Raw genomic sequence first — 24,824 nt, forward strand, 5'->3', positions numbered from 1 at the left:
CGAAATGAAACAATCTGGTCTAAGATTGAAGAAGCCAGATCAATAGATGCCCCCGAGGTGATTCGAAAAAGAAAGGATGCCAAATCTTGAGACACCACAGTTTTGTTGGAATTTGGGAGCCAATTGCTAAGAGCAAACCTCATGAGTGATGCATGAGCATATGTGAGATGTGTAATTCGAAGGCTCTCCCCAGATTTCCATTCAACCCGTGCACCAGTAATTTCAGTGAGCATCAAATGGTGATCCATAGACATAGTAGCATTAGGCACACCTTCGGGTAATTGCAAAGCCACTGCAATATCCTTGACGGTAAAAGAAAATCAATGTCCCCTAACATAGTCTTTACCAAAGAACTCAGAATTCTCATCAAGCATGTCATTAGTCAAATTGGCATAAAATTCTTTGACAATAATTTCAATATACCCTTGAAAACCACTGAGAGTATTTTCCCATTGGTGGCATTGAACAAACTTAACAATACCATATACCCTATGAGCATGAAAATCATAATTTCTTTCACTTTCAAACTTTCGAGTAGCATAAATATTCCAATCATGCTCATTATCACGAAGGTAAAATCAAGCTCTGAGAGCTTGAGATGGAGAGATATTACCAGGTGAAGAACTCTTCGTAGGCTGCTTGCCTTTGGCAGCAGCAGATGCCTTGGTTGCTGAAGATCCTCGAGGAGGTGTTGGAGTAGATTTGGGCAAAGGTGACTCGGGTTCGAGTTCAGTGTCTTCACTGTCAGAAGAAACTCCGATGTCTTCAGGAATCTCTTATTCAGAATGGAGAGACATGGATTTGTTCTCGCAATCAACAGAGGGATCCTGCATGGGTTCCTCTTCTTCAGAACTTGAAGAAATTGAGGGGGGATTCAATTTCAGCTTCTTGGCTGGAGGAGCTAGTTTGTCATGGCTTCGTTTCATGAAAATTTCCTTCTCGATAGATGCTTTCTGGGCACGACTGTGAGTGGAAGGACCAGTTGGAGTTGATGTAGCAACTCCCTTCACTATTGCAGGAAGAAGCGATATCGTAGCAGGTGGAGGAGATCCCTTCAAATATGAAGACGATGAAGTCCAACATTTGTAGGGTCGCACAGATTTTCTAACCACTTGTTTAGGGATTCTTTTCGGCTTGGGCTTCACGGGCTGAGATTCACGCTGAGGAAGCAATGAATCTCCTGGGTTCGAAGCAGTTGCAGCAGCAAGCAGCAAAATCGGAGCAGCAGGAGGAGCATTCGAGGGGGTAGCATCGGATTCTTCCACCCATTTTTGTTGCCCTAAATTCTTTGTTTTAGCCATGGTAATCTGAAAGAGAGAATGAACAACATGGAAGCAAGAAAACAAAGAAAGAGAATCATGTAGGTGGTGAGAATAAATGACAAGTAGTTCGTTTAAATAATCATGTGAGAGAGAAACACAAAAGGAAACCAATTTCAAAAATTGAGTAACCACCTCCCCACGAACACCAAAGGGAAACCGCCCCACTCTTTTTCCAAAATTATTTTTTAACAAAAAAAATAAAAGGAAACTAGAATTACCAAGATATTTTCCAAAAATAGCCAATATAAGAAAATCCTTCTAGACAAAATACAATGGATATGATATCAAACTTTAAAAGGAAACATATCAAAATAAACCAATTTCGAATAAATGTTGAAACTTTCCGAACAAAGCACAAAATTTTCTTAGCCCATGATTCAAGTCACCAACGCCTCCCTTTTTTTATTTTTATTATTTTTTTTTAATTTTTCTAAAACTGAAAATAATACAAAACAATATGTACAATAGATATAAGATATTCTAAAGCAAGCAATTCAATCAAAATTCATCACAAATGACAAATATACATGTAAAGCCCGCTTAGTTAATTTGGAAATTATCAGTTAATTATGATTAATTATGAAATTATTTATAGCTATTTAAATAATTTATTATACTGTTATTTATGGAATTCAGAAATGCATGGTTATATTATTCAGTAGTTTTCATATTTTGCATTTTCGGTGCCCGGTATTTTGGAACTCGGCGTTTGGCTCAGTAGAAATCACAACTTAGCGTGTTATTAGTTTGGGACGGGTTTTAGACATTGGGAATGTCGGGAATGGCCGGGAATTTAGAATTTCCCAAAAATACCCCTTTAGTATGGTTTATGTGATTTTATGGTGGAGGGGCAAAATGGTCTTTTTGCCCCATTAGTGTTTTGTCTTATGTGAGTTTATTAAATGAAATAAAAGTTTATTTTATGTGTTTAATTGGCTGAAGTAAAATGGTATATTTGACTTGTAAATCTTTTTTCCTTTATTTCCACACTTAGTCAAAATTAGAAAGAAAAGTTCAAAATTCACACACTCTCATTTCTCTCTCATTTTCGGCTGAAGCTTTGGGCAGCAAGGAGCTGATTTCTTCACTGATTTTACTTGTTGATTCATCTCATCTTAAGGTCCATTGCAAGCTAGGTTAGCCCTTGTTCTCCCTTCTTTAAATTCTTGAAAAAAATGAGGAAAATGGTGATGCATGCATGATGTTTTTAATTGTTGTTGCTGCTGTATGTTGTGGATGTTTTCTGTGGTATAAAGCATGTCTAATTGAAGTTAAATGAACTGTTTGAAGCATGTTAGTTAGGTTGTTTAAAGCTTTGAGTTTTCTATGCAAAAATGTGATTTTTGGAAGAAAATGTTGTGAATCTGTTTCTGAGTTATTGTTGTTGTTGTTAATTGTTTTCAGAGGCTTAGATAAGCTTGATTAAGTAGAATTAAGCTAGTGGAATGCATGATTAGGTGGTTTTGCTCAAGTTTGAGTTTAGAACTCAAAACTTGAGCTTTAATGGCAATTTGTGTATCTGTGATTTCTGGGTTAGTTTGATGCCTTGGATTTGTTCTTTGGGGTATTTAGAGCAGGTCTGGAAGGTTTGGTATAGATTGGGTTTGATTTGGTTGAGTTTGGAATTTTTGAAAAATTCCTGCGAGGAACCGGAATTCAGGATGAGGGTCCTGAATTTCCCAGAACCGAAATTCCAGTTGGGCAACCGGTCTGCCGGTTGGGGAATTTTCAAAACCCGTGTTTTTCCTCGTTTTTATGTTTTAAGGGGTATTGCCATGCTTTTTATCGATAGGGAAACTTTTAGTTCCTAGTTTTAGTCCCCGGGAAGTGATTTAGCGTGTCACTTATAGCGTTGTGATTTTTATGGTTTAGGAACGTCCGCCGCTCGGCTTCGGTTCCGATGTTGACCACACACCTCGGAATCCGAGGTAAGATTAGTATAACAAGCATGCATATGTAGATTACATGTTTAGCGTCCATGTAGGAAGCCTGTTAGATTACATTAGTTATGTATATAGGCTTTAATCATCCAACCCCGTCACGTCGGTACAGTGGAGGCATGACCGCAATGACCGAGTATGACCGGCTCGACCGATCAGCTCGACATTTGGTTGGTGGTTCCGTGCTATTGACCTATCCCGTCGGTACAGTTGGAGTATGACCAATGACCGGGAGTATGACCGGTTTACCGATCGGGAGGATACTTGTCAATAGTACCGTCCACCGTGAACGTTCAAAACTCGGTACCATGCCGGACATGGCGGTAGTGGCTCGCACCATGTTGGACATGGCGGTAGCGGACTCCGCATCGTGTTGGACACGGCGAGCTTAGAATTATGTACGAGTATTATTATGCTTTTCTTACCGAGTCCGTCGACTCACGGTTTACGTTTATGTGTAGGTAAAGGCAAGGCTAAAGGCGATGGGCCATGAGCGAGCTTGTGAAGATTGTACATGTCGGGGCGGTTAGGCACTGGAGCGTACGATCCTCGGGACAAGAAGGCTGATTTTTGTAACTCGGTTGTTAGACGACCTTTATTTTATGTAACGATTAAACGGTTAAAACTTTTTGTAAATAATTTTATAATCGGGATCCCGAGTCTTTTGTAATATTGTTTTATAAGTTTAATTAAAAAGAAAATTTTAATTAATCACGTTTTTCCATAAACCTCGTTGATTAGCAACGAACGAGCCGACAAAGACGTTTAAAAATCACGTAATACGCCTATGGTAGTTAGGGTGTTACAATTTGGTATCGAGCCAGGTTGTCTTAGAAGATCGTCACGACATGTACAATCATCATCACAGCTAGCTCGTTTCACGGTTCGATAAGCCTTTATTGCTTTAGTAGTTTATTTTATTCGGTTATGAAAAAGAAAAGCACATTAGGAAGCATGTTAGTAGCACGATAGTAGAATAGGCGCATGTTTCGTTTTTTTTAATTTCCAAATTAAGCGGCATTAGTAAGCTCTCCTTGAATACGACCTGATATGCCAACTCTTGGTTTCGCAGGCGGTTCTAATCAGATGGACGCCAGCGGACTACTGTGAGTCGTGGCAACTCCGTGGGGTCGAACCAAGGACAAGTGGAGCCTCGGTTCCCCCACCGCTGTGGGGGCCGAGGCAGGTCCTCGGCGGGGGCTCGCGGCGGGGTGATGAGAACCCGCCACGAGCCGCCTGTGCTCCCCGTACCGATCGGTGGAGCCCAGCGGGAGTTGCGGTTTGCGGAAATGCAAGCCCGGATCGAAGAACAAGACCTCGAGATTCGAGGTTGAGACGCAGGTGCTCCCGCCGGTTCCGGTGCCGTAGTTCCAAAGGGCACACGCCCTCGCCGCCTGTGCCGAGATAGTGGTGGCGGCCCATAGATTGGAACCTCTGTATGAGCGGTTCCGGAAGAAAGCACCTCCGGTTTGCCTGGGAGGTCTGGACGTAATGAAAGCCGAGCAATGGCTGACGGTGATCACCAAAATTCTGAATTTCATGGGTGTCACCAGTAACGATAGAGTGGTGTGCGCCACATTCCAGTTCCAGGAGGACGCTTTGGTCTGGTGGGACATGGTGTCTCAGATCCATGACGTCACCACCATGACCTGGGAAAGGTTTCAGGAGCTCTTCAACGCAAAGTATTACAATGAGGCGGTCAGAAGCGCCAAGAGGAAAGAGTTCGCTCACCTGAGCCAGCGTGAGAACATGAGCGTCACTGAGTATACTACTCAGTTTGATCGATTGGCGAGGCTAGCCTCGGGAATTGTGCCGACCGACTTCAGCAAGAAGGAGAAGTATCTGGACGGGTTGAATGCCAGGATCAGGCATGACTTGTTGATCACCACCGACGACAGCACCACCTATGCTCAGATGGTGGAGAAGGCACTGCGTGCTGAGGGCGCAGTTGGGTGCATGTCAGAGTCAGCCAGTACTCAAGTGAGTGGCGGAGCCCCTACCCCTCCTGCATCAGGTTATAGCAGGGGGAGTAATGGTTCGGCCATTGACCAGAGGAAGAGAGCACCGACTGCTTCCGGTGGCTCGAGTCAGAACAAGAGGTTCCGGGGGAACCAGAGCAGAGAGAGTCGTCCTGGTGGTACTGAGACCCGTTTCTCCTATCCCGAGTGCCCTAGCTGCAAGAGGCACCATCGGGGCGAGTGCAAAGGTCAGGGATGCTTTCATTGTGGCATGCCCGGACACTTCAAGAGGGACTGCCCGGCCCGACTGCAGGCACCGCGAGCTCCGTGATACCCACTCCAGCCTGTGGTGTTCGCTATCACGCAGGCTGATGCAGATGCCAGCCCATCAGTTGTCACAGGTCAGCTTTTTATTAACAACTCGCTATATTCAGTGCTGTTTGATTCAGGGGCTACACATTCTTATGTGGCGGCCAGAGTCTTTAGTAAATTAGGGAGACAGTATGATAGTTACGAATCAGGGTTTGGAACCCTGTTACCTGGCGGAGAATTGGTTATCTCCAATAGGTGGATTAGGTCTATGCCGATCAGGATAGATGGTAGAGAGTTAAGCGCTGATCTGATAGAGATGAGTTTAGTCGAATTCGATATTATTTTTGGAATGGATTTCCTATCTAAATATTCGGCGAGCATTGACTGTAAAAGGAAGATGGTGGTCTTCCAACCGGAAAGTGAAGAACCGTTTGTATTTGTGGGTTCAGTTCAGGGATCTCGGATCCCGGTGATCTCGGCTATGTCAGCGAGAGAATTGTTGCACGGCGGTTGCTTAGGGTTTCTGGCCGTGGTGGTGGACACCACTCGGCCAGATACCATTCGGCCAGAAGACATCAGGATGGTTCGGGAATTTTTGGACGTTTTTCCCGAAGAACTTCCAGGGTTACCACCTTAGCGGGAGATTGATTTCGTGATTGACTTGGCACCAGGGGTAGAACCGGTTTCCAAAGCCCCATATAGAATGGCTCCAGCTGAACTTAAGGAATTAAAGATTCAGCTCCAAGGGTTGCTTGACATAGGGTTCATTCGGCCCAGTGTGTCACCCTGGGGAGCACCGGTTTTGTTCGTCAAAAAGAAGGATGGATCTATGAGGATGTGCATCGACTACAGGGAATTGAACAAGCTGATGGTGAAGAATAAATACCCATTACCTAGGATCGATGACTTGTTCGATCAGCTTCAGGGGAAGACGGTCTTTTCCAAGATTGATCTCCGCTCGGGTTATCATCAGTTGAGAATCCGAGAGGAGGACATTCCGAAGACGGCTTTCCGCACTAGGTATGGACATTACGAGTTTCTGGTTATGTCATTCGGACTAACCAATGCTCCTGCAGCATTCATGGACCTGATGAATAGAGTATTCAAGGATTTCCTCGATATCTGTGTGATTGTGTTTATCGACGACATCCTCGTATACTCTCAATCAGAAGAGGAGCATGAGTTACATCTTCAGATGGTACTGCAACGGCTTCGAGAACATAAACTTTATGCCAAGTTCAAGAAATGTGAGTTCTGGTTGTCTCAGGTGTCCTTCCTAGGGCACATTGTGAGTAAAGATGGGATCAAGGTGGATCCCGGGAAGATTGAATCCGTCAGGGATTGGCCGAGACCGAAGACAGTGACAGAGATCAGAAGCTTCTTGGGTTTAGCTGGGTACTACCGTAGGTTCGTGGAAGGGTTCTCCAAACTTTCAATGCCCCTAACTGAGCTTACAAAGAAGAATCAGCGGTTTATTTGGTCAGATAAATGTGAAGCTAGTTTCGGGAGCCGAAGCAGGCCGAGGTTGATTCGCTCCGTGCTAGCTTTGCCTTCGTGACAAGGAGAAGTTCGTAGTTTATTGTGACGCATCCAAACAGGGGTTTGGGGTGTGTGTTGAGGCAAGCCGATCGGGTCATCGCTTATGCCTCCCGTCGCTAAAGGATTATGAACAAGCCGATACCCGACTCATGATCTAGAATTGGCCGCAGTGGTTTTTGCACTGAAGATTTGGCGGCATTACCTTTATGGGGAGAAGTGTGAGATCTATACCGACCATAAGAGTCTCAAGTATTTCTTTACTCAGAAGGATTTGAACATGAGACAAAGGCGTTGGTTGGAATTAGTGAAGGATTACGATTGTGAGATCCTCTATCATCCCGGAAAAGCCAATGTAGTGGCCGATGCCCTGAGCAGAAAGGGTCCCGGGCAAGTAGCTAGTATGATTCAGATCTCACCTCAGCTAGCAGAGGATATGGTTAGATCCAACATTGAATTTGTGGTAGGTCGGCTTCATTAACTTGACGCCGCAATCGTCGTTGGAAAGAATAAAAGTCGCTCAGATGACGGATCCAGAGTTAGTGAAAATCCGAGATGAGGTGTTGGCCGGCAAGCCAAGGACTTTTCAAAGGTCGATAGTGGGATGCTTTTGTACAAAGCCGGCAGTTTGTGTTCCGAGCAAAGGTGGAACTTAGAAATGAGATCTTTGAGGAGGCTCATTCTACCCCGTATTCTCTCATCCCTACACCACTAAGATGTACCAAGATTTGAAACCGTACTTCTGGTGGAGCGGTATGAAGAAGAATTTGGTAGAATTCGTATCGAGATGCCTCACTTGTCAGCAGATTAAGGCTGAACATTAGAGACCAGTAGGGTTGTTGCAGCCTCTAACCCTACCAGAATGGAAATGGGAGGATATTACGATGGATTTTGTGGTCGGGTTACCTAGGACCACGGGTTTATTTGATTCCATCTGGGTAGTGGTGGATCGATTTACGAAATCTGCTCATTTTCTGCCGGTTAGAACAACATTTTCGATGGATCGGTTGGCCGAACCGTACGTCGAGAGATAGTAAGACTTCACTACGGGGCGAAGTCTATAGTTTTCGGAGGATCCGAAGTTTACCTCCAAATTTTGGCAAAGTTTGCAACGGGCAATGGGTACAAAGCTAAAATTCAGTACAGCATTCCATCCTCAGACAGATGGTCAGTCCGAAAGGACAATTCAGATATTGGAGGATATGTTGAGAGCCTGTGTTATGGACTTTGAAGGCTCATGGAATAAGTATCTACCGTTGATAGAATTCTCTTACAACAACAGTTATCAGAGTACGATAGGGATGGCTCCCTATGAACTGTTGTACGGTAGGAAGTGTAGATCCCCTATCCACTGGGATGAGACAGGGGAGAGGAAATACCTAGGTCCTGAGTCAGTACAGGGGACCAATGAGGCAATAGAGAAGATAAAAGCTAGAATGCTGGCCTCACAGAGCAGACAGAAAAGTTACGCAGATCCGAAACGTAGAGATGTCGAGTTCCAGGTAGGGGACCATGTGTTTTTACGGGTATCTCCGATGAAGGGGATTAAACGTTTCGGGAAAAGAGGCAAGTTATGCCCTAGATTTACAGGACCTTTCGAGATTCTCGAGAAGATAGGTCAAGTGGCATATCGGTTAGCGTTGCCTCCAGCCTTATCGCCAGCTTCACAACGTATTCCATGTCTCGATGTTGAGAAAATACGTTTGCACCCCTCTCATATACTCAAGCATGAGAGCCTTCACAAACCGGACATGACCTATGAGGAACGACGAAGTGCGGATCCCGGATGAAAGGATAAAGTCCTTCGGAATAAGACCATAGCATTGGTCAAGGTTCTCTGGAGAAACAAAGAAGGTGGAGGAAGCCACTGGAGCTAGAGACATATGAGAGCTCATTATCCGAGTTGTCGGAGTTAGATTTCGGGGACGAAATCCTTTTGAAGGGGGGAATAGTTGTAAAGCCCGCTTAGTTAATTTGGAAATTATCAGTTAATTATGATTAATTATGAAATTATTTATAGCTATTTAAATAATTTATTATACTGTTATTTATGGAATTCAGAAATGCATGGTTATATTATTCAGTAGTTTTCATATTTTGCATTTCCGGTGCCCGGTATTTTGGAACTCGGCGTTTGGCTCAGTAGAAATCACAACTTAGCATGTTATTAGTTTGGGACGGGTTTTAGACATTGGGAATGTCGGGAATGGCCGGGAATTTAGAATTTCCCAAAAATACCCCTTTAGTATGGTTTATGTGATTTTATGGTGGAGGGGCAAAATGGTCTTTTTGCCCCATTAGTGTTTTGTCTTATGTGAGTTTATTAAATGAAATAAAAGTTTATTTTATGTGTTTAATTGGCTGAAGTAAAATGGTATATTTGGCTTGTAAATCTTTTTTCCTTTATTTCCACACTTAGTCAAAATTAGAAAGAAAAGTTCAAAATTCACACACTCTCATTTCTCTCTCATTTTCGGCTGAAGCTTTGGGCAGCAAGGAGCTGATTTCTTCACTGATTTTACTTGTTGATTCATCTCATCTTAAGGTCCATTGCAAGCTAGGTTAGCCCTTGTTCTCCCTTCTTTAAATTCTTGAAAAAAATGAGGAAAATGGTGATGCATGCATGATGTTTTTAATTGTTGTTGCTGCTGTATGTTGTGGATGTTTTCTGTGGTATAAAGCATGTCTAATTGAAGTTAAATGAACTGTTTGAAGCATGTTAGTTAGGTTGTTTAAAGCTTTGAGTTTTCTATGCAAAAATGTGATTTTTGGAAGAAAATGTTGTGAATCTGTTTCTGAGTTATTGTTGTTGTTGTTAATTGTTTTCAGAGGCTTAGATAAGCTTGATTAAGTAGAATTAAGCTAGTGGAATGCATGATTAGGTGGTTTTGCTCAAGTTTGAGTTTAGAACTCAAAGCTTGAGCTTTAATGGCAATTTGTGTATCTGTGATTTCTGGGTTAGTTTGATGCCTTGGATTTGTTCTTTGGGGTATTTAGAGCAGGTCTGGAAGGTTTGGTATAGATTGGGTTTGATTTGGTTGAGTTTGGAATTTTTGAAAAATTCATGCGAGGAACCGGAATTCCGGATGAGGGTCCTGAATTTCCCAGAACCGGAATTCCGGTTGGGCAACCGGTCTGCCGGTTGGGGAATTTTCAGAACCCGTGTTTTTCCTCGTTTTTATGTTTTAAGGGGTATTGCCATGCTTTTTATCGATAGGGAAACTTTTAGTTCCTAGTTTTAGTCCCCGGGAAGTGATTTAGCGTGTCACTTATAGCGTTGTGATTTTTATGGTTTAGGAGCCGGCAATCCGCTCGGCTTGATTGGGCTCAAATGTTGGCCAAGCACACTGAATTCGGAATCCGGTAAGATTAGTATAACGGTATGCATATGTAGATTACATGTTTAGCGTGCATGTAGAAGCCTGTTAGATTACATTAGTTATGTATATGCTTCGAATCATCCAACCCCGTCACGTCGGTACAGCCGGAGTATGACCAATGGCGGAGTATGAGGTTCGACCGATCAGGCCGACATTTGGTTGGTGGTTCCGTGCTATTGACCTATCCCGTCGGTAGAGAGGCCGGAGTATGACACGGCCACGGAGTATGACTTTGTTGTCGATCGGGAGGATACTTGTCAATAGTACCGTCCCCGTGAACGTTCAAAACTCGCTTCATGTTGGACATGGCAAGAGTGGCTCGCATGTTGGACATGGCAGAGGCGGACTCGCATCGTGTTGGACACGGCAGTTAGAATTATGTATGAGTATTATTATGCTTTTCTTACTGAGTCTGTCGACTCACAGTTTACGTTTATGTGTAGGTAAAGGCAAGGCTGAAGCTGATGGGCCGTGAGCGAGCTTGTGAAGATTGTACATGCCGGGGCGGTTAGGCCTGGAGCGTATGATCCTCGGGACAGCAAGGCTGATTTTTGTAACTGGTTGTTAGACGACCTTTATTTTATGTAACAGTTAAACAGTTAAAAATTTTTGTAAATAATTTTATAATCGGGATCCCGAGTCTTTTGTAATATTGTTTTATAAGTTTAATTAAAAAGCAAAATTTTAATTAATCACGTTTTTCCATAAACCTCGTTGATTAGCAACGAGCTGCACAGTACGGTTAAAAATCACGTAATACGCCTATGGTTGTTAGGGTGTTACAATACATGTTATGCTTTCAAAAGAGAATAACTAATTAGTATCCCAAGAACACACCATACTTAGTAGATGTTGAGAAAAAACTATGCATGTTACTAAAAAATGTGAACCATGATTTTTAATTTATTTTAGTAGAGGAGACTTACAAACTTGTACAAACTTCTCAGACATAAGTGTGTGCAGTGAAAATAGGATCATTCGCCTTTTTCAATTTGATCCCGCAACTGGATGCTATCACACCATACTGAAGGTAGCCCTTTTCTATGGTAGTGCATCCTCATCATAGTTGTTAATTACAATGTTCCAGATTACTCAAAAGATGGCTTTCACACCTCTGTATGGGTAGCTCTATTCTAGCAAGGGGCCTGACAAGTAAATGAAACAAAATACGCTCAACTTTGTATAAGAACATTATGTAATCCCAAACACATATAAGTAGTAACATGAAACCTTTAACTGAACCTCAAAAAGTATGATAAGAATGAGATCCTAACTAATTATAATCCAAAAGCATAAGCATGACTTATCAAATTAGAATGAAAGAAGATTAGATGCAAGTAAAGAATAACTTAACAATATGGTACAAACACAAAAATAAGAGAGATTAGACAATGCAAACTCCCAAAGATTTTCTGAGGGAGTCAAAGCGACTTGAGTCTAGGGCCTTGGTGAAAATATCAGCTAATTGTTTTTCAGTATCAACATATTCTAATTGTAAAGATTTGTTTTCAACAAGTACCCTGATAAAGTGATGCCTTATATCAATGTGTTTTGTTCTAGAATGTTGAACAGGATTTTTGGAAATATTTATGTTACTAGTGTTATCACAAAAGATAGTTAAATCACCCAATTCAAATCCATAATCAATCAACATTTGTTTATAACCATAACCATTGAGTACAACAACTACCAGCAACAATGTACTCAGCCTCGGTTGTGGACAAGGATATCAAATTTGTTTCTTACTATGCCACGAAACCAAATTGTTTCCAAGAAAGAAACAACCTCCACTTGTACTTTTTCTATCATTAGCATTGCCTGCCCAAACTGCATCACTAAAACAAGCTAAGTTAATGTATCTTTAAAATACCAAATTCCATAATCAAGAGTGCTATTAACATATCAAATAATCCTTTTTACAGCAGATACATGAGATTCCATAGGATTACTTTGATATCTAGCACAAACTCCCACACTGTAACAAATATCAGGACGACTAGCAGTTAAATACAATAGAATACCAATCATACTACGATAGAGAGTAGTGTCTACCTTCACTCCATTCTCATCTTTTGTCAATTTCAAAGTGGTGCTCATCGGAGTACTTACCTGCTTAGCCGACTCAAGACCAAACTTCTTGATAAGGTTCTTAGCATACTTACTTTGAGATACAAGTGTACCTCCTTCCATTTGTCTGACTTCAAGACCCAAAAAGAAAGTAAGCTGACCAACCATGCTCATTTCAAACTCACTTTTCATTTGATCAACAAACACCTGCACTTCATGGTTAGATGTAGAACCAAAAACTATATCATCAACATTGATTTGAGCAATGATAAAATCAAATTTTATATGCTTGATGAAAAGAGTTTTATCCACACTACCTCTTTGGTAATCATGACAAATTAAAAATTGAGTTAACCTTTCATACCATGCACGAGGAGCTTGTTTCAGACCATACAAAGCTATTTCAAGTTTGTACACATGGTCTGGGAACTGAGGGTCTTCAAATCCTTTTGGTTTCTCAACATAAACTTCCTCACTCAAAATACCATTCAAGAAAGCAGATTTCACATCCATTTGGAACAATTTAATATCAAGAATACAAGCAATACACAAGAATAAACAAATTGATTCTAATCTTGCAACAGGAGCAAAAGTTTCATCAAAATCAATACCTTCTACCTGTGTGTATCCTTGTGCCACCAATCTAGCCTTGTTCCTCACAATTGTACCGAATTCATCACTTTTATTTTTAAAAATCCACTTTGTTCCAATCACATTGATACCTTTTGGTCTTCGAACCAAAATCCAGACTTTGTTGCGAACAAATTGGTTGAGTTCCTCTTGCATTGCATTGAGCCATTCTTCAAAAGTCATGGCTTCCTTCACATTTTTAGGTTCAAATTGTGAGACAAAACAAAGAAAGCTAATCAAATTAACATACCTTCTTCGGGTTACCATGCTCTCTTTAGGATTTCCAAGAATGAGATCTTTGGGATGATTTAGTTTAACTCTGGTGCTTGGTTCCTTCTGGATAGAATCATTGATGATGTTTGGATGAGTCGAGATAAGCTTTTCTGGTTCTCCTGTCTCAGTTGCAGTGGCAGATTCGTCATTTGCATCGTTAGAATTGAGTTCTGCTGCATCAGAATCTAATTTTGCTGCTTCTGGTGGAGTATCCATAAAGCTATCTATCTCGGCTTCTGTGGAATATTCTGAAAAATCTTTAAAATCATCAACAACCACATTAGCAGATTCCAAAACAGTTTGAGTTCTCATGTTATAAACACGATAAGCTCTACTATTTAAGGAATATCCAATAAAAACACCAACATCACTTTTAGCATCAAATTTACCCTTATGCTCACGATCTCTAGAAACATAACAAACACATCCAAAAACATGAATATGACTTACATTGGGACATTTACTGTTGACTTCGCTTTTAGCCAACGACAATGAGTCTTTTTGATAAGCGATAAATGATATGTCGTAATAAGAATATGTAGTAAAGCAATAAGAAGACACATAAATTTTATAGAGGTTCAGCCCCGAGCAGTTCGGTAATATCCTAATCCTCGTTTAGTTGTATTGACTTAAGAATAAGGAAGAAGATTCGTTTTCTTATAGCTCTTACAATAATATCTCTGAATATATAATTCTTAGATAGCCTTAGCTTATAGCATTTTGACGTACAATTTCTTCGTCCTCTGCCCAGTGAACATTCCTCACTATTTATAGGGCAGGAAACTTGAGGAGGAAGAGTTTCCTCTCTCGTTACAATGCGCATAAACAGAAAGATCGTGTGATCAATGCTGAATGCTAGGATCGTGGGATTGAGGCTGAATACACTGATAGTGGGATCGTGTGTATGCCAAATCCACGTAAGTTGATCCTTGAGTTATAGGGATTGAGCTGGTGACTCACGATGCGTTTAGATGAATTCGCTAAGTGTTGCTCATTCTGCACGGCTCGTTGAGTATTCCATTATGGACATGCCAGCGAGGCAACCTGCTCGGCATGTTGATCTGACCAGATGCTCTAAGTAGAGTCCACGTGTCACCATTCTCGTGATGCCACGTCAGAGTGCCAATTTTGGGATAACATTTGCCCCCCAAGTCTGTACGGGACCTCCGAGGTTGCGTATAGACTTATTCCGAGCTGGCTCTGCCTTTGTATGGGGACACGCGTCGAGCATGACCGTTCGAGACTCGATGTGAAGCTGACTAGGCGTCCCTTCGGTTTTCGGCTAATTAATGTTATGATAATTAATATTTTGAAAATCTGAATTTCTCTCTCCACGGCTGACGGTTGCACTCGATTATTTTGATTTCCCATATTCACTTTCAAGGCGGGAAGTCGAGGCGTCTAAGGTTCCTTTACGTACAGTTACCCTTTTGCCTATAAATACTTGGAGTACTGGCACATTACCTCATTTCATCACCCTTCGTTGTTAAGCAAACTTCAGAGCGAAAAGAGAGAACTTTCTGGCTTCAAAGTTGTTGAAGAGCTTACAGACGATTTCTGGCTTGCTTGAACCTGGACACTTGAATCTTTGAGTATGTTTCTGATTCCCTTTATGCTTTTCCTTTACATACTTATGCTTTGAATGTAACTTCGTTGTAGAAAGAACACTGTAGGAAAACCTAGGGTTTGAAACTTCTGCGACTCTTCTTTTCCATGTCCTTGTGTTAGCTTTCAGCCGTAAGGCTTATTTTAGAACTGCATTACGTCTGTTTTCCATTCTGCTTTTTTCAAGCTTCATGAACTTTCTTGCCCTAACTCAAGAAAAACTTTCTGACTTCCTGAGTTTAGACTTTTCTCTGAACATTGTTGTTCTTTAATCTGTTGGGTACTCCTGGTCGGCATATTTGCTTATTTTTTCGTTTGATACTTCGTCCAACAATCATCTTCCTTGTTGTCTTTTGTAGATGAACCCAGGTGAGTCTTGGGAGCCCGAGCATCAAATTGACCAGGAGCTGCTTCAACTTCTGCACGAAGTCCACCCTCGTCTTCGTGCTAATTCTCCTTCAAGAGAAGGATATTCTTCTGATTCCGTACCCAGCCATAGGATGATGGCTCGTACGAAGAAAACTACGTGTTTGGCTGACGCTTCTGACCCTCAGGTGGCTCAGCTTGCCACTCTGCCCGACGCCAAACAGGATTTGGCAGTCCCAATGGAAGAGGATCGTGAGGGGGACGTCGAAGTCCAGGAGGTTGAGGAGCTGGATGAGGCACGTCCGGGCAGCCCTCCCGCTGTTGAGGGAGAGGAAGAGATTGAACCCCCTAATTATAGGGAGTACAATGAGGTTGGGGAACCAGTTGATGCTGGCGGGGACATCCTGGTTGAGGGCATTGATTACGTCAGTGAGGAGCTTGCTGAGGCGGTTCCTCACAAGAGGCAGGGTGCCTTGGGCGCCAGGTGGGTGAGTCCTCCATCCAAGATTTTGAAGGCACGCCTCCGCACTCTCGACCAGGATGGATACCTGGGCAAGCTGGACTGCTACATTCCCACCCACGATAATCATGCCACAAACCCTGATAAGGGGATGTGCGCCTGGTCGGGGGCTCACGGCCAGCAAGGGGCGTTAATGCACTTACACAAGTACTTCCGGGATGTGGCGGACTTCTTCGGCCTCTGCCCGGCTCAGATTACTCCCAAGGGCATTAAGTATTTGTCCGCTCTCTTCGTCCTCTACGCTTCCCAGGGATGGGATGCTCCTTCTCCCCATGGGGTCGCTTGGTTCTTCGACCTGAAGTCTACCCCCAAGCAAGGCAGGTCGGGGTATTTTTACTTCTCTCAACCAGGCTTCAAGTGCTTGAGCGGGACAGACCACAAGGCCATCAGCAAAATAGGGCGTTTTGTTGATGAGTACTTCATGGTGAAGGATCCAAACATCACCCGGACTCGGTTTTAGCAGATCCCGACATATCACCGTCCTCCCCTCACCCTTACTCTTAGGGATAGGGCTCAAAAACTTGCCTAGTTGTCAGCAGAAGACAGGGATATCATCCAGTTGACCTCCGATGAAAATCTGGTGTAGTACGGGCTTTACGCAAAGGACTTTTCTTCTAAGTTCGTGACGGGGAAGAAGAGGAAATCTACTGCTGCCCGGCCTGAACGAACTCATCCGGAGAATGAGTTGATTCAATTGAAGCGTGAAGCTAAGTTGAAGGGAGGGGCCCGGGCAAAGCAGTATGCTTAGGAGTCCATGAATCCTGAAGATGAAGCCGAGGCTGAGGCTAAGGCTGAGCAGGTGACTCCTTTGAAGAGGAAGAAAAAACTCCCGGCCACGCCCAGGCCCGTTGAACATGCCATTCGCATAAGGGAGCCCATTTCACCTATTCGGCCATCTCATCCCTATGCTGGAAAAGGGAAGGTTGTTATGGCTGAGATATCAGGTGATGATGGACTTCTGACTTTCTGGGCGGGCAGTCACTCTGCGCTTTACTTCTTTTTCAGCTTCTTGACTTTCATGCTTTGTATTTTCTGCTGGTTTTTACTAACCACGCTGTTGTCGTTCTGTGCAGACATGTCTCGGCAGATGATCGACGCTTTAAGGAAGAGGATGAGCGGAAGCTCTAGCGCCTCCCCTCCGGCCAAGAAGTCTAAGGGCGGAGAGGGGTCTTTAGAGAAGAGGCCTTCTGGAGAGGTTATTGACCTTTCTAAGGAGCTGACTACTGTAAATCCTTCCACTCCTAAATCTGCCAAGTCTAAGGAGTCTGGGCCACCAACATCTGAACCGAACTGGTCAGGAGGATCCCTAAGCGGGTGGAGGCACCAACTCCACCCAAACCCGTGCTGCCTGAGGCCAAGAAGGGCAAGGAGGTGATGGCTCAGTACATGAACCGGCTGGTTCCTGAGGTCGGTGAGCAACTGGCTAGTGCTGACGACTCATCTCTGGATGCGTTGGTGGGCGGAGTCTTGAAGGAGCTTACCAGGGTTAGTCTTTTCTTTTCGACACTTCCCTTTTAGCTTTTCACACTTAGCTCCATATGCTGACTTTTTCCTTTATGCAGGCCGATTTGAAGTTGGCTTACACCTACTCCCGGGCTAAATCTGCTACTTCCAAGAGTGCGGCTCTGTCCGACACCTTGAGGGCGGAGGCGGACTTGGCCAAGAAGGAAGCTGAGGAGGCCAGGGTGGAGACTGCAGCTGTTCGTCATGAGTTGGGTGAGGCCAACAAGAAGCTGTTTGCCGCCGAGAAGAAGATCACCGTGCTGACAAAGGACCTCGAGGCTGTTGATCGCTTTGAGGAAACCATCGAGACCTTATCTGCTAAAGTTGATCGTCTTCAGGATGAGAGGAGTTCTCTGAGGGAGGTCCTTCTTCGGCTGAAGGAAGATAAGGACGCTCAGGCGGCCGAGGCAGACCATTTGAAGGAAAAGGTCAATGCTTTGGAGACTGTCGGCCTCGAGCTCTTCTTTGATTTTTGGAAGGATAATCCCCAGGCCAACTTCGACTACTTGGGCAACGCCAAGGACATGTACCTCGAGTACTATGCGGCCCAAGTTGCCTATGGTGGGAAAGAGGTGGCTGCTTAACCTCCGGCCAAGCTTCTGACCAGGCTGCTGATCCTTCTCCTGCTCGAACAACAGATCCTCCTGCTCCAGTTGGCTCAGAAGAACCAAACCCAGACCCTGGGACTCCAGCCGTTTGAACATTGATCTTTTTATCTCTCCTGATTATATATATATATTATATATGGCCTTAAGGCCTTTAAGACATCATGACCGGCCAAGCGGTCTTTAAACTTGGAATTATTTTTCATTTTTTGGACAACGGGCTGACCGGGCAGCTTTTAATCCCAGTACTATATGCTCTTGTTATCCTTAATGAATTTCATTCTCTGTTTATAATTGCAGTGCAATTGTGATTATTTTATGTTTACCAAATGCTTTGTACAGGTATAGGTGCCCCCCAAGTGACCGAGCAGACGTATGACTCTTGGTCACTTGTCTTTCGCAAATATATTGCTTTTCTGTTCGGTGTTTTGGGTTCGACTGAACGTTTTGTACGCACTTTAGGTAAATTATAATCATGCTGATTTTTTCGACTCAATAGAGTTTGAAATACTATCTTTATTCTTTTATTGATCGAAAATGTATTTGTTACCGTAGTAACTTACATCAGAGCTAGTGATCTAATAGATCTTTTTAGCTTAACATGACATAAAACAAATAAGAAACTGTACTTTAAAGTGGTCTACCCGACCTGAGTACTTTTGTTTCTGAAGCCTTTGCGCGTAGTCCGCCCAAGAGGCCATTCACTTATAAGCGAATGTTCAATAGTACTTTAATGTGGTCTACCCGACCTGAGTACTTTGAAATGGTCTATTTGACCTGAGTACTTTTAAGTGGTCTACCCGACCCGAGTACTCATTGGTAGTATATGCTTAACTGTTCTCCATTCCAGTATCGTGGTACTAGAATGAGTTGCATTTTTTTGTCATACTTACCCAGTTTGTATGCTCCGGAGTCGAGAACTTCGACCACCTGATATGGTCCTTCCCAGTTAGGTCCTAGTACGCCTGACGTGCTGTCTTTGGTGTTTAGGAATACCCTTCTTAGGACCATATCTCCCACAAAGAATTTCCGAGCTTTCACTTGTTTGTTGAAATACCGAGCTACTTTTTGTTGATGAGCTACCAACTTTAAGTTTGCAGTTGCTCGTTTTTCTTCGATTTCATCAAGTGATTCTGCAAGGAGTATGTGATTGGTACCTTGATTGTACGTCAACCTTTTATGGGATGGTGGCTCGAGTTCGACGGGCAGCATAGCTTCATAACCGTACGCCATTGAGAATGGTGTCTGACCGGTTGCTATTTTTTCTGTTGTACGGTATGACCATAGAACTTCGGGGAGTTCTTCCGGCCAATTTCCTTTGGCATCTTCAGTTTCTTCTTTAGTGTGTCCTTCAAGGTCTTGTTGACTGCTTCAACTTGACCATTTGCTTGGGGATGTGCCACTGCGGAGAAGCTTTTGATGATGCCATGGTTCACGCAGAAATCAGTGATAGATTGACTGTTGAACTGCTTGCCGTTGTCCGAAACTATTTTGTACGGTAGTCCGAACCAGCATATGATGTTCTTCACTATAAAGTCTTGAACCTTCTTTGATGTGATAGTTGCGAGTGGTTCGGCTTCAGTCCACTTAGTAAAGTAGTCAACTGCTACCACTGCGTACTGCACTCCTCCTTTACCTTTAGGTAACTGTCCGATTAGGTCAATTCCCCAGATGGCAAAGGGCCACGGACTTTGCATTTGTGTCAGCTCGTTGGGCGGAGCTCTTGGTATCTTTGAAAATCTCTGGCATTTGTCGCACTTCTTGACATAAGCTTTCGAATCTTCAATCATCGTCGGCTAGAACTAGCCTTGCCTTAGAATTTTCTTTGATAAGCTCTGTCCGGCTGCATGATTTCCACAGAATCCGTCGTGAACTTCATATAGAAGTCGTGCAGCTTCATTTGGTGTGACGCACCTGAGTAATGGCATTGAGAATCCTCTTCTGTACATGATCCCGTCTATGATGATGTACCGTGCTGCCTTTCTTCTCATTTTTTGAGCTTCATTTTGGTTATCTGGGAGTTCCCCAGAGTTGAGATAGGCTGCTATTGGTGTCATCCAGTTCGGAAATGTGTCGATCATTTCGATCTCTTCCGTGCCGGTGATGCTAGGCTCTTCAAGAAACTGGATCGAGACCAAGTTCGCCTTGTCACTTATATTGCTGCTCGCCAGTCGGGCTAGCGCATCTGCTATTGTATTTTCCTCTCTTAGAACCTGCTTGAGGCTATAGCTTTTGAATTGTGCGAGCAGATCATGTATTTTGCTCAAATATGCTATCATTTTTTCTCCTCGAGCCTCGTATTTGCCAGATACATGATTTACCACTAGCTGTGAGTCACTACAGATCTCGATGTGCTCGGCCTTCATCTCCTTTGCTTGTTTGAGTCCAGCAATTAGGGCTTCGTATTCGGCCTCGTTGTTGGAGGCTTTGAATTCGAATTTGACCGATGCATGCAGGTGTTGCCCCCTAGGTGTGACAAGGGCAATTCCTACGCCGGATAGCTGATTTGTGGCTGATCCATCCACATGTGGCTTCCAAGTCGGCTTGTTTTCAGTGCTGCTCGGCTATGGTGTTGACTCGAGATCGCCTTCTGGGATGCCTTTCGGGGTTTTTCCTGTGCATTCCACCACAAAGTCAGCTAAGGCTTGGCCTTTGATAGCTGTTCGGGGTTGGAAGTTGATTTCGTACTGCCCCAATTCCACCGCCCACTTGAGTAATCGCCCAGAGGCATCTGGTTTTTGCAGTATTTGCCGTAGTGGTTAGTCGGTGTACACCCGAACAAGATGAGCTTGAAATTAAGGTCTTAGCTTTCTTGTTGCTAAGATGAGGCAGTAGGCGAGCTTTTCTATCAACGGATATCGGCCTTCGGCCTCGATGAGTCTTTTACTGATGTAATAGACTGGATGCTGCACGCCATCTTCTTCTCTGATTAGTACGGCGCTTATGGCATGCTCCGTTACTGCTAGGTATATCCCCAGTTCCTCACCATCCAGAGGTTTAGAGAGGACGGGAGGTTTTGCGAGCTGTGCCTTTAGGTCTTAAAAAGCTCTTTCACATTATTCTGTCCATTCGAACTTTTTATTTCCTCGCAGGATGTTGAAGAATGGGACACATTTATCCGTTGATTTTGACACGAATCTGCTAAGTGCGGCGATTCGACCAGTTAGGCTTTGTACTTCTTTAGTTTTTGTTGGCGAGTTCATATCCAGGAGGGCTTGGATTTTTTCCGGATTGGCTTCAATTCCTCGAGCGTTGACGATGAAGCCTAGAAACTTTCCCAAGCTGACTCCGAAGGAGCATTTTAGGGGATTTAGTTTCATGTTGTATTTTCTGAGGACTTTGAAACATTCATCCAGGTCGTCTATGTGCCCCCAAGCCTTTCTAGATTTGACGAGCATATCATCCACGTACACTTCCATATTTTTGTCGATCTGATCTTTAAACATTTTGTTGACCAATCTTTGGTATGTAGCTCCGACGTTTTTAAGACCAAATGGCATGACTTTGTAGCAGTAGAGACCCATATCTGTCTGGAAACTTGTATGTTCTTGGTCTGGCGGATGCATCTTGATTTGATTGTAGCCCGAATAAGCATCCATGAAGCTTAATATTTCGTGCCCGGCTGTTGCATCGACGAGCTAATCGATTCTTGGAAGTGGGAAACAGTCTTTAGGGCACGCTTTGTTGAGGTCTGTGAAGTCAATACAGACTCGCCATTTCTTGTTCGGCTTAGGCACGAGTACAGGGTTCGCAACCCAAGCCAGGTAAAAGGCTTCAATGATGAAGTTGTTGTTGCGCAGCTTTTCAACTTCGTCTTTCAGGGCTACTGCTCGTTCTTTATCTAGCAATCTTCGTTTCTGTTGAACTGGCCAGATGTTAGGATCGATATTTAGGACGTGCGAAATAATAGAAGGATCGATTCCGACCATATCCGCATGTGACCAGGCGAAAACATCTAGGTTTGCTCTCAGAAATTTTGTCAATTCCAATTTTACTTCGAGCAACAAACCCTTTCCGATTTTTAGCTTTCTGGCCGGGATAGCTGGATCGATCTCAATCTCTTCTAATTCTTCCACAGGTCCAACATTGCTGCTTGGGTCCCCAAGTTGAGGATCCGCATCTTCATCCTCGCCTTGGGAAGTTTCCTACTTGGGAATATTTATTCCCTTGTCTGGGCTCTGGCTGGAGGATACTTCCTTCTTAGCCTTGGCCACTGCAAGGTTGTAACATTCCCGAGCAGATTGCTGGTTCCCTCTAAGACACCCTACCCCGTTTTTGGTTGGAAACTTCAGGCACGAGTGGAATATTGATGTGACAGCTTTTAAGTCATACAAGGCTGGTCGGCCTAGCATTACGTTAAAGACTGAAGGAACATCCAATATCAGGAATTGTGCCATGACAGTTATGCTCGTTGGAGCTTGTCCAACTGTGAGGGGTAGCCGGATTTGTCCCAGAGGCGCAACTCCTTGGCCGGAGAAACCATAGACGAGCTGAAGGCATGGAGTTAAATCCTTGAGCTGGAGCCCCATCTTCTCGTAAGCAGTTTTAAACAAAATATTTGAAGAAGCCCCATTATCAATCATGGTTCTGGACACCATTTTGTTTGCTATCTGGACTTCCACGACTAGCGGGTCGTTGTGCAGAAATCTTATCTGGACAGCATCTTCGTCGTTGAATGTTATGGTTGGCTCTCCTGCTCGTGGAACTTTGGGCTTCCTTTCTTCCACGGCCAGGATGACTTCTTCTTGCTCGTATTGAGCTGTGCGGGCATATCGTTCTCGAGCTTTGCTCGTGTCTTTAGTGATGTGCTGGCCTCCAATGATGACTTGCAAGTGTCCATCTATTGGCGAAGGCATCAGATCTTGGTTATTCTGACCTTGGTTGGCCTTGACATACTTCTGTAAGTGCGGGTTGTTTTTCTTGATCAGAAGTTCAATTTCCCGCTTCAAGTTGTAGCATTCGTTGGTGTCGTGGCCATAGTCTCCATGGAACCGACAAAACTTTTTCATGTCCATTTTGCTGGTATCTTTCTTCATGGGCCCGAGCTTCTTGTACGGAATTAGCGACTGAGTCGCTATGTACACACTTTCTATATCTTCAGTTAAGATAGTGAATGTAGTGTGTTTGACGCGATCACGGGGAGTCTGTCCGGGTTTTTCGGCGAACTTTCCCTTCTTCCTGTTCCTTGCTTGTGGTTGTTGCCTGAACGCTTGCCACTTGAATTGCTGGAATATTGGGGAAGCAGGGCGGACATTCCAGTAGAAGGAGCCTTCGTTTTGTTCGGCTTTTGCTCACCTTCTGCTCGCTGAATGGCTTCTTCGAGCTTGATGAAACCTTCGGCCCGGTCAAGGATATCACTCATTGAGTCGACCGGTCCGTTTTTCCTTATGTCCTTCCATAGTTCGCCAAGGACTTCAATGGCCCCAAATATCGCGGATAACTTTCCATCCTCGGTTACCCGTGATACCTTGGTCGCTTCCGTCATGAATCTGCTAATGTATGCCCGGAGTGGCTCGCCTAGTCGCTGTTTTACTTCGACCAAATCTCCCAGATGAAATGGGAGTTGGCGTGAGGAAGAGAATTGTGCATGGAATTCTGAAGAGAAGGTTTTCCATGAACTAAACTTTCCTAGAGCCAACTTGAAATACCATTGCTGTGCGGCCTCTGACAGAGTTGCGGGGAAGATTCTGCAACATACGTCTCCTCGTACCCCTTGTAAATCCATTTTCATCTCGAAATACTTGAGATGGGAGAGAGGATCTTCTCTTCTAGTGTACATTTTCCACGTTGGCATCTTGAACTTGTGAGGTAGTGCACGGTCTAACTCAAGATCGTTGTTACGCTGCCCGCCCATGCCGTGAAACATATTCTTCAGTTTGTCGAGCTGGGCCTGTACGGCTGGGCTGACTTGATTGGCATTCTGGTCAGGTTAGGCCACGTCATTGTCTTTCTGAGCGGGGATTTGAGTATGGGCTCCGGACTGCACGTTCGTTGTAGTATTCTGCTAGTCTGTTTGCCTTCTTCTGTTTAGGCCGTCTCTTAGGTCTCCATCTCTTTGTCCCTCCACTCGGCGAACATACGCCTCTGTTCGTCAAATGCGAGGTTTACTGCGACACATAATTCTTCCTGATCGTGATGCAGGGTATTGTTGTGACCCTGCATGAGTCTGAGCGCAGCGCGGAGGTTTTGTAATTCGGTCGCGTCTCCGATGGTTGTCTGGGCATTGATGCCTGGTGGAACAGTCATGTTAGGAACGTCCTAGCTGTGTGCGGAACCGTTGTTTCTGGTCTCTTGCACACCAGGCGCAGTTTCAGTAACAGGAGTTGTCCCATCATTCACCACGCTTCCCGTCTGTCCAGGATTGATAGCGGGTGGAACCCTCGAACTCCCTGGGTCCTACAACGTCGGACCCAGCGTCTGTGAGTTTGCTAGGTCGGACAGGCCTCTATGAGTTTGCACCATCGTGTCGAAAGAGCGATCTGTGATTCTTCTCTCAATGAAAGCACCAAAATGTTGACTTCGTTTTTAGCCAACGACAATGAGTCTTTTTGATAAGCGATAAACGATATGTCGTAATAAGAATATGTAGTAAAGCAATAATAAGACACAAAAATTTTATAGAGGTTCAGCCCCGAGCAGTTCGGTAATAGCCTAATCCTCGTTAGTTGTATTGACTTAAGAATAAGGAAGAAGATTCCTTTTCTTATAGCTCTTACAATAATATCTCTGAATATATAATTCTTTGATAGCCTTAGCTTATAGCATTTCGGCCTACAATTTCTCCGTCCTCTGCCCAGTGAATATTCC

At 43.9% G+C, this 24,824-nt stretch overlaps 1 protein-coding gene across 1 annotated transcript; it reads right to left on the reverse strand.

Moving 5' to 3' along the window:
* Positions 1-578: 578 nt before the first annotated feature.
* LOC133034548 (uncharacterized) lies at positions 579-13,634 on the reverse strand. The gene is made up of 3 exons (XM_061109653.1): positions 13,410-13,634; positions 796-1,307; positions 579-741 (listed from the first exon to the last, which is right to left on the reverse strand). The coding sequence occupies exons 1-3, from the start codon at positions 13,632-13,634 to the stop codon at positions 579-581; spliced, it is 900 nt and encodes a 299-aa protein (XP_060965636.1).
* Positions 13,635-24,824: the final 11,190 nt, after the last annotated feature.

Source organism: Cannabis sativa, chromosome 2 (assembly GCF_029168945.1).
Source record: "Cannabis sativa cultivar Pink pepper isolate KNU-18-1 chromosome 2, ASM2916894v1, whole genome shotgun sequence".
NCBI lineage: Eukaryota > Viridiplantae > Streptophyta > Magnoliopsida > Rosales > Cannabaceae > Cannabis > Cannabis sativa.

Excerpts from the sequence above, each read along its gene's own strand:
- LOC133034548 (XM_061109653.1), bottom strand. The coding sequence starts at position 13,634 with ATGGATACTCCACCAGAAGCAGCAAAATTAGATTCTGATGCAGCAGAA. Across the intron at positions 1,308-13,409 it reads GAAATCCTAAAGAGAGCATG|ATTACCATGGCTAAAACAAA; the intron begins GTAACCCGAAGA and ends TCTCTCTTTCAG. Across the intron at positions 742-795 it reads GATTGCGAGAACAAATCCAT|TGAAGACACTGAACTCGAAC; the intron begins GTCTCTCCATTC and ends TTCTTCTGACAG.